The 18,633-nt window shown below is 35.6% G+C and overlaps 1 protein-coding gene across 1 annotated transcript; it reads left to right on the top strand.

Moving 5' to 3' along the window:
* The first annotated feature begins 14,070 nt into the window (after positions 1–14,070).
* Positions 14,071–15,006, top strand: LOC131518177 (olfactory receptor 4F21-like). Its single transcript, XM_058740771.1, has one exon. The coding sequence runs from the start codon at positions 14,071–14,073 to the stop codon at positions 15,004–15,006; it is 936 nt and encodes a 311-aa protein (XP_058596754.1).
* Positions 15,007–18,633: the final 3,627 nt, after the last annotated feature.

Below are 18,633 nucleotides of genomic sequence, written 5' to 3'. Positions count from 1 at the left end.
TAAAACAGTTAATAACAAGCATAGAGGAACTAATCAATAATACAGCAATATTAGGGGGCTTTAACACCCCACTTACATTGATGTCCAGATCAACCAAACAGAAAATCAACAAGAAACAGTGGCTTTAAATAACATACGTGATCAGATAGGTTTAACAGATATATTCAAAACATTCCATTCTAAAACAGCAGAATACACATTCTTTTCAAGTGCACACAGAATATTCTCTAGACTAGATCATATATTAGTACATAAAACAAGCCTCAGCAAACTCAAAATGATCAAAGTCATACCATGCACCTCTTCTGACCACAATGCTAGGAAACCACAAAAAAAAAAAGTCTGGAAAGAGCACAAATACATGAAGGTTAAATAACATAATACTAAACCATGAAAGAGCCAACCAAGAAATCAATGAAGAAAACATTGGTTTCAGCTCAAGTCATGATCTCATCAAGCCCTACTTCAGGCTCTGTACTGACAGCATGGAGCCTGTTTAGGATTCTCTCTCTCTGCCCCTCCTCCACTTACTCTCTTCTCTCCCTCTCTCAAAATAAATAAACTTAAAAAAAAATAAAGAAAGAAAACCCACAGTTAATATCATACTCAATGGGGAAAAACTGAGAGCTTGTCCCCTAAGGTCAGGAACAAAACAAGGATGTCCACTTTTATTCAACATAGTACTGGAAGTCCTAGGCACAGCAATCAGACAACAAAATGAAATAAAGGCATTCAAACTGGTAAGGGAAAAATAAAACTTTCACTATTTGCATATGAATGATAGTATATATAGAAAATCTGAAAGGCTCCACCAAAAATCTGCTAGAACTGATCAATTCAAAAAGTCCCAGGATAAAAAATCAATGTGCAGATATCTGTTGCATTTCCATATACCAATAATGAACCAGCAGAGAGAGAAATTAAGAAAACAATCCCATTTACAAATGCACCAAAAATAATAACATACCTAGAAATACACCTAACCAAAGAGGTGAAAGACCTGTACTCTGAAAACTATAAAATAGTGATGAAAGAAATTGAAGGTGACATAAAGAAATGGAAAGACATTCCATACCCATGGATTGAAAGAACAAATATCATTAAAATATCTATACTACCAGAACCAGTATACATATTCAATGCAACCTCTATCAAAATACCAACAGCATTCTTCATAGAACTAGAACAAATAATCTTGAAATTCGTATGGAACCACAAAAGACCCCAAATAGCCAAAGCAATCTTGAATAAAAAAAGCAAAGTTGGAGGCATCACAATTCCAGCCTTAAGCAAAGAATATGGTACTGACACAAAGTTAGACACATAGATCAATGGGAAAGAATTAAAAAACCCAGAAACAAACCCAAAATTATGTGGTTGATTAATCTTCAATGAAACAGGAAAGAATATCCAATTGAAAAAAAATACAGTCTCTTCAAAAATGGTGCTGGGAAAAATTGGTCACCTACCTGCAAAATAAAGAAAGTGGACCACTTTCTTACATCATACACAAAAATAAATTCAAAACGAATTAAAGACTTAAATGTGATACCTGAATCATAAAATTCCTATAAGAGTATACAGGCAGTAACTTTTTGACATTGGCTGTAGCGATATTTTTCTAGCTATATCTCCTGAGCAAGGAAATAAAATAAAAACCAACTATTGGGATTACATCAAAATAAAAAGTTTCTGCACAGCAAAGGAAATAATCAACAAAACTAAAGGGCAACATACAGAATGGGAGATTTTTGCAAATGATATATCCAAGATAGGATTAGTATCCAAAATATATAAAGAATTTACAAAACTAAACACCCAAAAGACAAATATTCCAATTAAAAAACGAGCAGAAGAAATGAAAAGACATTTCTCCAAAGAAGACATCCACATGGCCAACAGACACATGAAAACATGCTCAATATCACTCATCAAGGAAATCCAAATCAAAACTATAATGAGATACCACCTCACACTTGTCAGAATGGCTAGAATCAACAACAGGAGAAACAAATTTTGGCAAGGGTGTGGAGAAAAAGAAACCTCCTGTACTATTGGTGGGAATGAAAACTGTTTCAGGCACTCTGGAAAACAGTATGGAGGTTTCTCAAAAAGTCAAAAACAGAACTACTCTATGATCCAGCAATCACACTACTGGGTATTTACCCCCAAAATACAAAAACACTAATTCAAAGGGATACATGCTTCCCTATGTTTATTGTAGCCTCACTTACGATAGCCAAATTATGGAAGCAGCCCAAGTATTCATCAACAGATGAATAAAGATGACATGGTATATACTCAATGGAATATCATCTTGCCATCTGCAATGACATGGATGGGGTAAAGAATATAATGCTAAGTGAAATAAGTCAGAGAAAGACAAATACTGTATGATTTCAGTTCTATTTGGAATTTAAGAAACAAAACAAATGAGCAAAGGAAAGAGAGAGAGAAACCAAGAAACAGACTCTTGCTTACCAGAGGTGGGGTGGTAGGGGATTGAGTGAAAGAGGGGTGGGGATTAAGGAGTGTACTTACCAAGATAAGCACTGTGTCATGTACGGAATTATTGAATCACTATATTGTACACCTGAAACTAATATAACACTGTACATGAACAATACTGGAAATAAATTTTTGCTAACAAATGTAGACAATCAAATGCATTTAGTAAATCAATAACTATGTACCAGAAACCAGATGCATAGTAATTTAATACAGCAATGAATTCATAGATGGAACAATAGGTATAATTGGCATTATCACCTGATTAAGTTTAACATAATACACTGTTGTTCTTAAAGATACATCAAGACTTCTGCACAGGTAAAGTAGCCAAGTTGAAAGAAATTGTGGTAGGAATCAAAACTCTGCATCTTTGAGAAAGTGATGTCAGCAAGATGGTGGAATAGGAAATCTCAGCCCTCATTCCCCTACAGGAGCATTTATTTGACAATAACATACAGACCGAAACACCTTTTTGAGAGGTCCAGAATCCAGTTGTAGGACCCCATGGAAGCAAAACACTAAGGATAGTCATATTAAATTGTGAAAGAAGAGTGATTTCTCTTTGTGTAAGTCCTCCCCCCAAACCAGCATGGCTCAGTACCTAGAAAGATCACATCAGCCCTATACTTTTCCCATGGAGGAAAGAGAAAGTGGAACTTACATCCAAGGACCACAGCCTTTTGTGCACTACCTGAGGGGCCAGTTTGTATCTTCCCTTTACAAGTGTTGCTGAACCAGTATAGGTTGTATGCCTGAAGGAAACCAAAAACAGAGGGAAGGGGCAGAAGGCTTGCTACACAAATAAAATGGAGAAAAGGGAGAAATTAATTACACTATAAGTGTTTTTTAAAATATAAACAAAATTAACAAACTTTTACCTGGACTAACAAAAGAAAGGCCAGTAAAAAAAAAAAATCAGAAAGAAAAATGAGATATTAAGATTGTTAACACAGAAATTTAAAAGATCATAAAAACTATTATAAATAATCACATGCCAACAGATTGAATATCCTAAAAGAAATGGTTAAATTCCTAGAAATACACAACCTACCAAGACTGAATCAGGAACAGATATCTGAACATACCAATAATGAGTAAGGAGATTGAATCACTAATCAAAAACTTCACAACAAAGTCCACAACCAGATGGCTTCACTGGTGAATCTACCAAACATTCAAAAAAGAATTAACATCAATCCTTCTCAAACGCTTCCAAAAAATTAAATAGAAGGGAACATTTCAAACTCATTTTATGAGGCCATTATTAATATTTAGAAGGCCTTAATATCAAAAGTAAACTAAGACATTTAGTTTTATTGTTTCCTTCACTGTGTAGAAGCTTTTTATTTTGATGTTGTCTCAATAGCTTATTTTTGCTTTTGTTTCCCGTGCCTCAGGAGATATATCTAGAAAGAAGTTGCTATGGCTGATGTCAAAGAAGTTACTGTCCATGTTCTCTTACAGGGTTTTTATGGTTTCAGGCCTCACATTATGACTACAATAGACAATTTATGGAAATAGCTTAAGTGTCTATGGATTGATGAATGGATAAAGAAGAAATGATATATGTACATACAATACATTACTCAGCCATAAAAAAGAACGAAATCTTGCCATTTGCAATGACATTGATAGAGTTATTAGAGAGTACTATGCCAAACTAAATAAGTCAGATAAAGACAAATACCATATGATTTCATTCACAAGTGGAATTTAAGAAACAAAACAAACAAGCAAAGGGGAAAAAAAGAGAGATGGGGGTAAACCAAGAAACAGACTCTTAACTATAGAGAACAAACTAATGGTTACCAGAGGGGAGGTGGGTGGGGAAAGGGGTTAAACAGATGATGGGTATTAAGGAGGACATTTGTGATGAGCACTGGGTGTTGTATGGAGGAGCTGAATCACTATATTGTATACCTGAAATTAATATTACACCGTATGTTAACTATCTGGAATTTAAATAAAACATTTTTAAAAAACAGACACTACAAAAAGGGAAAACTATAGGCCAATATCCTTGATCAATATAGATATAAAAATCCTCAACAAATTACAAGCAAACCCAAATTCAATGGATTAAAATGATCATACACCATGACCAGGTGAAATTTATCCCTGAGATTTAAGGAAGATACAACATACACAAGTCAATTAATGTGGCACAGAACATTAACAGAATAAAGGATAAAAATCATATGACCATGTCAATACATGAAGAAAAATCATTTAAAAATTCAAACACCATTTCATGATTAAAGCTCTGAACAAACAAGACATAGAAGGAAATTACTTCAATGTAATACAGGCTATCTATAAAAATCACATAATCAATGGAGAAAAAAAAGAAAGATTTTCCTCTAAGATCAGGAACAAGGTGAGGATGCTCACTCACACACTTCTATCCAATACAGTACTGGAAATTCTAGCCAGACCAATTAGACAAGAAAAAGAAATAAAAAGCATGTAAGCCAGAAATATAGAAGTAAAATTATTTGTTTGCACATGATCTTCCATGTAAAAGACCCTAATGAGTCTTCACACATACACAAAAAAACTATAGAATAAAAAACTGAGTTAAGTTGCAGAATGCAAAATCAAATACAAAAGATCATTGTATGTGTATACATTAACAATAAACATTTGAAAAGAAAATTAAGAAAACAAACCCATTTATAACACCACCAAAAGAATAAAATGCATAAGATTAAATTTAACCAAGGAAGTGAAAGACTTGTGCGTGGAAAACTTCGGAACACAAATGTACAAAATTAAAGTAGATACAACTAAATGAAAAGATAGCTCACATTCATGGATTAGAAGACTTAGTGTTATTAAAATTTCATTGTTATCTCAAGTGATCTACAGATACAGTGCAATCCCTAACAAAATTCCAATGGCACTTTTCACCAAAAATAGAAAAAAACAATACTAAAATTCATATGGAACCACAAAAGACCCTGAATATGCAAAACAATCTTGAGAAAGAAAAACAAAGATGGGAGCACCTGGGTGCCTCAGTCAGGTAAGTATCCGACTTCAGCTCAGGTCATGATCTTATGGCTCCTGAGTTCGAGCCCAGTGTCAGGGCTCTGAGCTGCCAGCACAGAGCCTGGAGCCTGCCTCAGATTCTGTGTCTCCCTCTCTGTCTGCCCCTCCCTTGTTTGCACTCTTTCTCTCTCTCAAAAATAAACACTGAAAAAAAAGAAAAGAAAAACAAATTAGAACTATCACAAATCCGGATTTCAAAATATATTGCAAAACTATTGTAGTTTAAAAAAAGTGTGGTACTGGCATGAAAACAGACATAGACCAATGCAACAGACTAGAAAGCCCCAAAATAAACCCTCATATTACAGTCAACCGACCTTTGACAAGGATGCCAAGAATACAATGCACAAAGGAGAGTCTCCTCAACAAATGGCATTTGGAAAACTGGATACCCAAACTCCAAAGAATGAAATTGGACCCTTTACCTTACGTCACACAGAAAAATCAACTGAAAATGAAATAAAGATTTAAGGTATAAAACTCCTAAAATAAAGCCTAAGGGAAATGCTTCATGACTTTGCATTTGGCAATGATTTCTTGAACATGACACCATAGACAGGCAATAAAAACAGAATAATACACAAGTGGAGCTACCTCAAACATAAAAACTTCTATACAGCAAAATAAACAAGTGAGTGGAAATGCAACCTACAGAATGGGAGAAACTTTTTGGAAACTATGCCTCCCATAAGGTTTAACATACATAACTCATATGACTCAATAGCAAAAAACAAATAATCCAATTTTAAAATGGGCAAAGGACATGAATGGAAATTTCTCAAAAGAAGACATACAGATGGCCAATATATATATTAAGAGGTATTCAACATCACTGATCATCATGGAAATGCAAATCAAAATGACAATGATACCATTCCACATGTTACAGTGGCGGTTATAAAAGAGACAAGAGAGAACAAGTGCTGGTTAAAAAAAAAAGTGGAGAAAAAAGAACTCTGGTACACTGTTGGTGGGAATGTAAACTGGTACAGAATTTTAGAAAACGGTACAGAAGTTCTTCAAAATATTACAAATAGAACTACCTTATTATCTAGCGATCTCACTCCTTAGTTTACATCTAAAAGAAATGAAATCAGCATCATTTCATTACAGAGAGATATTTACACTACTACATTCATTGCAGCATTATTCACAATAGCCAAGATATGGAAATACCCTAATATCCATCTATGGATGAATGATAAAGAAAATGTTTTATATACATAAATGGAATACGATGGAGCCTCAAAAAAAAGAAGGAAATCTCGCCGTACGCAACATGGATGGACCTAGAAGACATTACGCTAAGTGAAATCAGCCAGTCTCCAAAGGAAAAATGCTACATGATCTCACATATCTGAAGTGTCTTAAATAATCACATCATAAAAACAGAGTATAGAATGGTGGTTTCCAGGGACTGGGTAGGGGGGAGGAAATTAAGAGTTGCTATTCAACGGATAACAGTTTCAGTTAAACAAGATGAATGAGTTCTAGAAATCTACTGTACAACAATCTACCCTATAATTAATGATATTGTTTTGGACACTTAAAACTCTATTAGGAAAGAATATAAAGTATTCTCAGATCAAGTATAAAGTATTCTTACTACAATAGAAAAAAACAAAAAAAAAACTCTACATCTTTGAATCCACTGATGGTAGTGCTAATCTCTACAATTCTTTCTAAAATGAAGTATTGTTTTGGTTTATTATTTTGATATGTTAATTAGGTCTAATTTGGCTCACTTGTCCTTTCTTATATAACAGCTTTGACTTCATGGCTTAGTTAATCAATATTGGAATTCTGCCAATTTGTTAGTACATCTATGCCAATCTACCTCAAACTATAGACATAACTAAAGGGAGAGGAAGGTGGGTGATGGGCATTGAGAAGGGCACCTGCTGGGATGAGCACTGCGTGTTGTATGGAAACCAATTTGACAATAAATTTCATATTTAAAAAAAAGAAAAAAAATAATGGATTTAGGAAACCACAGAGCACACTGTGAGATGGGCACAGACAAAATTTCATTGGCCACCTGACCACCATAAGCCCCTAATTTTTGACTGGTTGTCCACAGTAGCATTTTCATTCTCCAGAAATTAGTGACAGTTCAAAATCAGTGTCTAATAATGCCCAAAATTCTGATTATTTCAGAGTCCTTTGGGAGAAGGATAGGAAAAATATAGTATAAAATAGTGGCTGTGTAGAAAGGTCCTCACTCAAGAGGACACAGTCCTCCCTTCACTCAAGGAGCTTTGGTTTGGTAAATCAGATCCAGTCTAAAGCAAATCTCTAGATGCATGAAACAAATTCCTTGTTGTCTAGGTCTGGGAATGGAAGTAAAGATTAACTACAAATAGGTACAAGGAGTATTTTGGGGTGATCAAATTATTCTAAAACTTAATTATGATGATGATTATACAACTCTATAAATTTATTTGAAATTACTAAGTAGAACATTTAACTGGATAAATTTTACAGTATACATATTAAACCTCCATAAAGCTGTTAAAAATACCAAGTGAGACTTTGAAATCTAACTTTGTACTACTTTTGGAACTCCCCTGATTTGTTCAAATACCAGTCCATTATTTCTCAAAATCCAAGTTAGAAATCCATTAAGGTATAATGTGATAGTTTTCTTAAATTTGATAGTGATGCCAAAATGACACTATCAATGGTTCAGATAACTTGCAATAGCAATGAATATGTAACAAACCTAAAATTCTATCATTTGGGAAAAAATATTATCAGAGCACAAAATCACAGACCATCATCACATTGAACTGCTCAATTTCCCTGGATCTCTTTTCTGCAAATTGTGATAATTTACCCTTGGGAAAACCAGTATGCACAGAAGACCTGGTTTCCATTTGAAGTAATTATGGACTCAATCCAGTCCCGCTATCCAGTCCTACTAATTGACTCCCTTCCTAATGGAATGAACTATTTATAAGTTTCTGTCTAAAGAAATGGTGGCGATTCAAAGCGGGTGTTAACTGTCTGTGTGTCTCAATCTCTTGAAGCTCCTGCTGAGTGAAACCTGCACCTGAGCAGGTACATATGAAGCCTGTTCTCTTAACTCCCTAGCAACTGGTTACATTTTGTTACCAAACCTTCTTTCCTCTGTATCTCAAGGTTCCTTTTGTTCAAGTGCTTTTTGAATGATTTTCACTCATACTGTTTTAGGTATGTTCTGGTCTCATTTTCTTAAGTTCAATTGTATTATGAGGTGAATTTCTCTTCAAGGAGTCCTTATCAGTTTTAAACTGGTACGTGAAGGGGCTTTAATTTTCCACCCCCTTTTCACTCTGATATCAGATTAATGGAAATAAAACATTATGTTTTTGCTATTTCATTCCAACTGAGCACAATCTGGCAGAGCAAGCTATCTCTATGTTTGGAAAGCATTGAATGATCAAGTCTTAAAGATCATTAAAATTATTTTTTTTAATTTATTATGTACTTATTATATGCCACACCATGCTCTGTTTTCCATGTATTAACTCATTTAATCCTCACAACACTATAAGGTAAGTACTGTTATCATCCCTATTTTACAGATGAGGAAATTCAGGGACAGAGAAGTGAAGCAACTCACCCAAGGACACATAGCTCATAAACCAAGGAGATGGAGATTCGAATCCAGGTAGTTTGTCTCCAGAATGTTTGCTATTAGTGACTACCTAATATTGCCATTATAAAATTGTCCCATTTCATTTTTCCTATTTCCCCTCACTAATTTCAAAATTTTCTTTAAAAATTAAAGAAAGCATAAATATTACTTGTAAAAATATAGAAAATAAGAGTCCATATTTAGGAAAAGATAAAATTACTCAAAATCCCACAAACTACAGATATTATAAAGTCTAAATATCTACACATATATTTTTATGTATTTTATGTATTATAAAACATATAGTTTTATAATCTTTGTTTAACTTAACAAATTATATATTTTTTCAATTTACTTTATCCAAAGTTCTAATTTATGTCATGTGCATCAAAAACTCTTCTGAACATAGATTCAGGTGTATTTAAAAGTTTTCTTCCTTCTTCATGTACCAAACAGCTTTTCACTGGGGCTTAAAGCATGAAAAGTGTACTGTTCTTTTGAATTACTGAATTTTTCCAAACATCCCAGTGATGTTTTAAGCTTAGTATTATTTCCATAGCATACTTTAATACTTAACTGTATTTTGAGGAAAGTTCCAGACACTCTGTAATGACTATACACATTTTGTTTGGGGCAAAAAATAAAGAGGAAGGTTTGTACTTTTTCTTGTTTTACTGTATATGATTGAGGGTCTACTTGGGAATGTGGGGTGTTGAGGTCACTCTGTGAGGACAGTGTCATGACAAGGGAGTTGCTGATCTAAACCAGTTTCCATTCTACCATTTGTATGCAGATGTCAATGAGTTCAATCCCCAAAGTCATTTGGTGAAAATCTACTCTCCACCAAAATCTCCCACAGGGGCTTCTAGGCCCCTGATTTGCTTATCATGTCTTCTTGAACTTTCTACTATGAATGTTAGTGAAGACTATTATTTAATAGTGCCTACCTTGTGCGAGAAATTGTGCTAAATATGGCGGTATACAAAGTTGGCTAAAAGCCCTTTTTCTCAAAGAAATTATAGTTGAGAATGAAGAACATGCAAAAGAAACTATAATATAGTATATTATAAAGAATGTGCAAGATATAACAATAGTTCATAGACACTACTCTTCTTAGGATCTTCAACAGATACGTCTGAGTAGCTGGCATTTAATCTAAGTTTTGAAGGATAAGGAAAAAGGGAAGTAATACTTCTGTCAGATAGTTAAACTCCTATAATGTAAAATTCTCACAATATTTTATTTGTTATATTTATGTTATGGACAAATAAATACCATCAGCATCATTGGCTAGCTTACCCTAGTTTATATAGCTCCTAAGTGGCAGAACTAGAATGGCAACCAAGTCTATCAGGTCTTATAGACAAGTATGTTTCCACGTAGTAATGACCAGGAATAACACAGTTGAAATCATATTCAAGAGCAGAGAAATGTGAAAAAATATAGTAACATGTTCAGTTTATAAAGGGTCTGATGTGATATGCTATTGAATTTTAGCTTATCCATGATAGAATCAGAAGATAAAATAGAAGAGTAACACGACCATATTTGATCTTTAGATAGACAAATATGAAAGCAGAATGTAGAACATACTAAACGTAGGTAAGATTGGAGGCAGAGATATCATTCAGGAGGCTTTTTGGTCATTAAGTACAAAAAAATATACAGACCTGAAATAAAACTGACAGTGGAAATGGAGATGAGGAGACGAAACAGAAATATTCAGAAGGTACAATTTTCCAACTGGCATATAAGGTGAGAGAGGAGAAAAGGTGCCTCAAAGATCCCTGGATTAAGCATCTGAGAGAATGATCATGATATTTTCTAATATTTTCTATTAAAAAGAGGATAAAATCATGAATTCAGCCCTGCACATTTTAATTTGAAAGTGCTTGAGGGATGTCCATTTATGTACTACAATACAGCCTTGGATATATTATCCTAGAGTCCAGGAATAGCGCTATGGATATAGAAATCTCCCATAAGTGGTGAGTACTTAAAACTACATGTTTGGAATTAAAAAAATATTTTATAGGGGCGCCTGGGTGGCGCAGTCGGTTAAGCGGCCGACTTCAGCCAGGTCACGATCTCGCGGTCCGTGAGTTCGAGCCCCGCGTCGGGCTCTGTGCTGACAGCTCGGAGCCTGGAGCCTGTTTCCGATTCTGTCTCCCTCTCTCTCTGCCCCTCCCCCGTTCATGCTCTGTCTCTCTCTCTGTCCCAAAAATAAATAAAAAAAAAACGTTGAAAAAAAAAAAATTAAAAAAAAAAAAATATTTTATAGCTTGAGTCACATCAATACTCAAAGATAAGTGGGGGGAGGGAGTATTTTTTCTCACATTACAAGATATCAGAAGGTAGATCTTTGCAGACATCAAACACTATTAAGACTGGATTATTTTTCTATCTGTTCATACTACTGTCCTTAACATGTGGACACCCAGGGCTCATGATTACTGCATCTTTAGTCATCACCTTAATATTGAATACAGGAATAAAAAGGCTAGACAAAGAGCCTTCTTCACATTAATCTTTGTATTTTAATCTGGGAAATAAAACCTTTCACAGAAGGCATTATTCTGTATCTCATCAAGTCTAGGCTACATGCCCCTCTTACACCAATCCATGGCCAAGTCACATAGATTATCATATTTCACCCCAGGGCTAAGATAAGAACCTACCTCCCCCCACCCCACCCCAAATTGAGAACAGATATGTGTTCTCTTGGCATGAACTAGTGTGGAAAATGCTTTGGGAATGGCAACATATGTAACATCCAATGACGGAAGGAATTTCAAAAACAATGCAAGATCATTAGTATCAAATTTGGACAACAGGTATGTAACAAAGACTGAAAACATTATCATATGTGACATTTTTATATGTAGACTATTGTGTGCTGAATCCCTGGCAACTTCTCTAAAAGTTTTTTCTGGAGTGCAAGCAAGCTTGTTTTGGCTTGTTCAATAAATAGAATGTATATATTAAAATAAACTTACCTGAGAAGGGTTTTAGAGAGTAGAGGGAAAAAAAGGAGGATAGCCCACTCCCATCGTTCACAGATTTAATTTTTGAAGGAGAGATACAATGTGTAACACACCAAGGAAAGTAAAAAGTTCAGATGAAAGATGAAAGAAAATGGTTGATGCATCTAGACCCTTGAAGAGGACTACAGTATATTTGGAATGCTGTGCAAACTGGTACAGCCACTCTAGAAAACAGTGTGGAGTTTCCTCAAAAAATTAAAAATAAAATTACTCTATGACCCAGCAATAGCACTGCTAGGAATTTACCCAGGGGATATAGGAGTGCTGATGCATAGGGGGCACATGTACCCCAGTGTTTATAGCAGCACTTTCAACAATAGCCAAATTATGGAAAGAGCCTAAATGTCCATCAACTGATGAATAAAGAAGATGTGGTTTATATATACAATGGAAATACTACTTGGCAATGAGAAAGAATGAAATCATGCCATTTGCAGCAATGTGGATGGAACTGGAAGGTATTATGCTGAGTGAAATAAGTCAGTCAGAGAAGGACAGATATCATATGTTTTCAATCATATGTGGATCTTGAGAAACTTAACAGAAGTTAAGCGGGGGGAAGGGAAGGGGGAAAAATAGTTACAAACAGAGAGAGAGGGAGGTAAACCATAAGAGACTCCTAAATATAGAGAACAAACTGAGGGTTGATGGGGGGAGAGGGGGAAAATGGGTGATGGGCACTGAGGAGGGCACTTGTTGGAATGAGCACTGGGTGTTGTATGTAAGCCAATGTGACAATAAATTATATTAAAAATAAGAAGAGTGCATTCTAAAGTCCTAAAGCTCTTGATACAGTCCTAGCTTTGCCACTTCATCCTTCCTAGGCATGGTTTCATTTGTGAAGTGGGGATAATAAAATTGAACTTAGCTTTTAGTCATTGAGAGGTTTGGAAGAAATAATGTACCTACCACAATTCCCTAAATATAGGAGACATTCAAATCTGTTATCTGTGATCATTAGACTTATTAATTTTGGTTACATTTATTCCTCTTTGCTCTCAGATATGCAATATTTTATTTTATTTTTAGCTTGTCATTAAGTAATTTGTTTATTAAAAGTTATCATGGACTAATATGATAATCATGCAATAAACCATTAAAATTATTAAGCCTGTGTATCTGAGTTCCATTTAAACTTAAAAAGCCCAATGTAGGGAGTGATGGGATATGTTCAAATACTTTTGTCATGGTCATCTCTATAAGTCCAGTGAAGAAGGGAAATTTTAAGGGGCTAAGAAAAGTTCAGATAAGAGAATAGAGAATTAGTATGAAAATATTAATAGGGGTGCAACAGAAAAGCTGACGTTTATGTGGTGTGAGAACACTTAGGGCAATGGTTAGGAAAATGATCTAGAATTCTTTGAGAAAAAAAAATTTTTAAAGATTTAGGTATGAGATGAAAATTAAAGTAACCCCTTTTGGCCCTATCTGAAAAATTTACATTTTTCCTCACATACCCCTTATTATTTTTTATTTTTTTAATGTTTATTTATTTTTGAGAGGGTGGTGGGGACACAGAATCCGAAGCAGGCTCCAGGCTCTGAGCAGGCAGCACAGAGCCTGACGTTCGAGCACAGAGCTTGAACCCATGAACTGCGAGATCATGACCTGAGCTAAAGTCAGATGCTTAACCCACTGAGCCACCCAGGTGCCCCCACATATCCCCTCTCCATAATAAATTTGCTGTTAACTTTATTTCTTCCAAATTCATTTTTCTTCTCTCAGTGAATTATATCTAACCTAATTAGCAAGGCAAATAGGGAATCTATGTTTCTGCCCGTGATGCTTACTGTTTTTAATTTTTATCCTCAGGTCACTTGAAAATCAGCTCTCCTGTCCCCGTCAATGGGTGGACTAAATGACTCTGTGGTCACTGAAATTGTGTTACTGGCCCTTTCTTGCTCTTGGGAGAAAAAACTTTTTCTTATTTTGATATGTTCTTTGCTGTATTTAGGGGTCATCTTGGGAAACCTTTTTATTTTGTTTTTGGTAATTTTTGATTCTCACCTACATTCTCCCATGTACTTCCTGCTGGCCAACCTGTCCCTCATTGATGTGGGTCTTTCCTCTACTACAGTTCCAAAGATAATCACAGACCTCTTAAATGAATACAAAGTAATTTCTTTCCAAAGTTGTATGACACAGATATGCTTCATCCACATCATAGGAGGAGTGGAGATGGTGTTACTCATCGCCATGGCATTTGACAGGTGCACAGCAATCTGTAAGCCTCTTCACTACCTGAACATCATGAACCCTAAAATATGTGTTTCATTTGTAATCACTGGATGGGTAACTGGGGTGATCCATGCTATGTCTCAGTTTTTATTTGTTATAAACTTGCCTTTTTGTGGTCCTAATAAAGTGGACAGCTTTTACTGTGACTTTCCTAAGATCATAAAACTTGCATGCACAGATGCGGCCAAGTTTGAGTTTATCGTTACTGCCAACAGTGGCTTCATGAGCATGAGCACCTTCTTCCTGCTAATCCTTTCCTATTCATTCATTTTGATCACTGTCTGGAAACGTTCTTCAGGAGAATTATCCAAGGCATTTGTCACTTTGTCAGCTCACATCACTGTGGTGTTTTTGTTTTTCACTCCATGCATGTTTCTGTATGTCTGGCCTTCTCCCCCACCTTCAATTGATAAAAATCTGTTCGTTGTAGACTTCGCTATTACCCCTGTCTTGAATCCTGTTATCTATACACTAAGGAACAAAGACATAAAGTTATCTATAAAAAGACTGCACAAAAGGATATCGAATTCCAAATTTTGTTGACTACATCTTTTTCAGGGAGCTCTAAAACTAAACACCCCACTGCACACTGACCCATCCCTATATAAGCACCTCAAATTTAACATATCCTGCACAAACTTATCATCTGCCATTACTACTGCTACTAATTCATCTGTGAAGTATAAGACTATTACGAAAACTATCATGAAGTTGTAAATTCATCATACAAAGAATTGATATTCTAACAGAGAATAGCATAATCTGACAACATTTTAATTTTGAATTTTTGGTTATTTTGCCAATAAAAATGTAATAACACTGTTTCTGCTACTCATAAGCTTTAAAAATAACTTGTAAATTTGTTATTATGAATGGATGAATGTCCATCACATTAAATTGCTGTGTGTGTGCTGTATGTATCTGTGTGTGTATGGCCCAATGGCTTTTCTTATTCTTTAAAAGAAGACACAGAGACAAATTCAAGGCCCAGAGTTTATTTGGATGGGGCACCAGGAACACATTTTTTTCAGAAGTGGAGACATGGGACAGGAAAAAAAAAGATGCCAACAGAGGGTATATTAATGGGTATTCTACTATGTGGACATTGGGGTTCAATTCTGCTATGGCTCTCTAGGAGAATGTATAATATACAGTTGTTTCACTTAAGAGGCTAAGACGTTGTATTTCTGTGTTGGGTAGTTCTGAGGCAATGACCCCATGGCAGTTCCAGGCTTCCCCACATAGTAGGTTGAGCAGTTCTGATAAACAAAGAAAAGTACTCAGGCAGAAAATTTTTGCAGCTCGTGGTATAAAACAACCTTACATTCTTTTTTTTTAATTTTTTTTCTTAATGTTTTTATTTATTTTTGAGACAGAGAGAGACAGAGCATGTGCAGGGAAGGGGCAGAGAGAGAGGGAGACACAGAATCGGAAGCAGGCTCCAGGCTCTGAGCCATCAGCACAGAGCCCGGTGCGGGGCTCCAACTCACAGACTGTGAGATCATAACCTGAGCCGAAGTCAGATGCTCAACCGACTGAGCCACCCAGGCTTAATATTCTTAGGAATATTAAGAGGGATATGTGTGTGGCATCGAAAGCATCACAAACACTCCACATCTTCCCATGCTTAGAGGCATTCACATTCAATGTAAAATCACTCCATCATTGATTGTTCAAATGCAGGAGTGTTAATGAAACAAGTGTTAATGGGTTCCATCATTGCACATTTCCAGGAAGATAATCGCTATCTTCTTCCTCCCTAATCCATTCTAGATTTCCCTCACATTTTTTCTGTACTTCTGCTGATCTAGATCACTTGTCCAGATCCACACTTCCTACCTATGAAGGCTAAATCCATGATTACCGTGCTTTCGTCAGGCTGTAATTACTGCAACTGCTCATTTAGAGTTATCACCACATATAGCAGACATTCTACTTCTTGGTGATAATGAAGGTTAATTATATCTGGCATGGAAGTAACTGTTTTTTGTCTGCTGATCTATAAACACAAGGAAACCAAAATGACCAGGGAGCTACTAAAATTTTAGCTTTATTAAAATGCTTACTCTATCCCCAGAAGAAACATACACCACCCCAGCAGAGGTTCAAGTTGTAGGTCCAGAAAGCTCAAATTCTCCAAGGAAGTGATGGTGAATTGAGCAACTCTCACTGACTACCTTGGGTTTCCAGACCTCTGCGTTTTGGAATACAATACCTTATAATGCCCATTGGTTCAAAGTATGTACCACAAGTTAAAGCACTAAGTATTATCCCCAAGCACACTTACTCGCACCTTTACTTGCATTTTTAAAAGGCTGTTCCCATGTTCTATTAGTCTGACAGCTTTTGCATAATGCCATCTATTGCCATATCAGTGGATCACTTGGTTGTGTGCTCACTGTTGTTCTTTCTTGGTTGTAAAGATACTTCTTTGTCCAAAGCAATGTTGTGAAAGACATTAGACATTCTGTGTGTCTTTGGATCGCTTAATGGCCAAGGTACTGCTGTAAGGATAGTCAAAACCATACTTGGAAAACATGGGTTTTTTTTAATTTTTTAAGGCTTATTTATTTTTGAGAGAGAGAGACAGAGTGCAAGCAGTGGAGGAGTACACAGAGAGAGAAATATGAAGACCCAGAATCCAAAGCAGGCTCCAGGCCCAGAGCTGTCAGCACAGAGCCTGATGCAAGGCTCAAACTAACAGACCACAAGATCATGACCTGAGCCAAAGTTGGACGCTCGACCAACTGAGTCACCCAGGTGCCCCAGAAAAGATGTTTATCCCAATAAGAACTATCTGCTGTTCTTACAGCATGAAAAGAACCTAATGTGAACAACTAGCCATCAAGTTGCTGGCTAAAAGCACCAACTGATGAAACCACATCAAGGGTTTAGCATCCGTCTGTACTTCTGAAATGAACAAACATTCAATAGTGGCTGTCACTATAACTGCCTAACTGAGAAGAGACCATACTCAAAGAACCCATGGAAAGACTTCACAATGAGACTTCAGATGAGATTTAATTTTTATCCTATAATAAAGGAGGATTCTCAAAACAGAGGTGAATAAATCCACATAATCACAAAAATTAAGAATTTGAACAAAAAGTTACATTCTTCATATAAAAAAATCAGATACATACTCTTCAAAATAAATAAATTGGATAAAATTATTTAAAAATTATATTATAAGGCACCTTTTAATAGTGTGATATTTATATAATTGTGGCATAAAATTTGTAATTTTAGGCAAGGCAAAACAAATAGAAAACATGAAAAAGGAAAAGACTATATTTTACTACACTACATTTAAATTTATAAAAACAAATATAAAGGCTTCTGGTTCCTAGTTCTGCATATAAGGAGCCTGGACATGATTCCATCCTAACAACAAATAGAAGGTAGAAAAAAGTGAAAAATCAACAATTCTTGAATTCAAAAAGCAATGGGAGGACACAGAGCAAACTACTGTCTCCAAAATTAGAGACACAGACAAAATACAGGTTGTTATGGCTTATTAGAGCAGACACAAACAACCAGAAACTGCTGTGGGAATGAGAGCTGGGTAGCAAATGTAAGCCATAATTGATGAATTTCTGGAGTCTCAGTACAAGCGATTTTGAAAGTTAAAACCTATCCAGGGGAAACCGGCCATAGGGGGTCCCAAAAATATTGTGAGGTTTACTTGAAACAGCTTGATCAGATTCCCTAGTAAATATCTGAGAAAAATCCCCTCAGGTTTCTGGCAGAGGAAGAGGAAAAGGAAATATTTTGAAATACACCACAATACTCTTTTCTTAAGAATCCCTGCCCTCAGGAAACTAGCAAACCAGAATCTAAACTACTGAAGTATTTATAAGAGCCTAACTGACCTGGAGAAGGAAAATACCCAACTCCAACCCATGCTTGCCATTCTGTCCCTTGTAAGAATTGAAAAAACAAAACAAAAAAAAAAAAAAAACAAAGACAAAAACAAAAACAAAAACAAAAAAAACCCAGAAACACCTGTGGAGTTCACAGTACAGAGGCATAGTTTCATTAAAAGCCTAAGCCCTAATCATCAGACTACACAGTGTTTTTCCTCCACCCACACTCCACCACATTAACTAAGGCCAATTTACAACAGTTCCTTTGCCCAGTACATCATGTCAGCATCAAGAAAAAATTACA

The sequence above is a fragment of the Neofelis nebulosa genome, chromosome 7 (assembly GCF_028018385.1).
Source record: "Neofelis nebulosa isolate mNeoNeb1 chromosome 7, mNeoNeb1.pri, whole genome shotgun sequence".
In the NCBI taxonomy this organism is placed as follows: domain Eukaryota; kingdom Metazoa; phylum Chordata; class Mammalia; order Carnivora; family Felidae; genus Neofelis; species Neofelis nebulosa.
The sequence above is the reverse complement of the archived record's forward strand: the minus strand, read 5'-3'. Positions and strand labels throughout refer to the sequence as shown.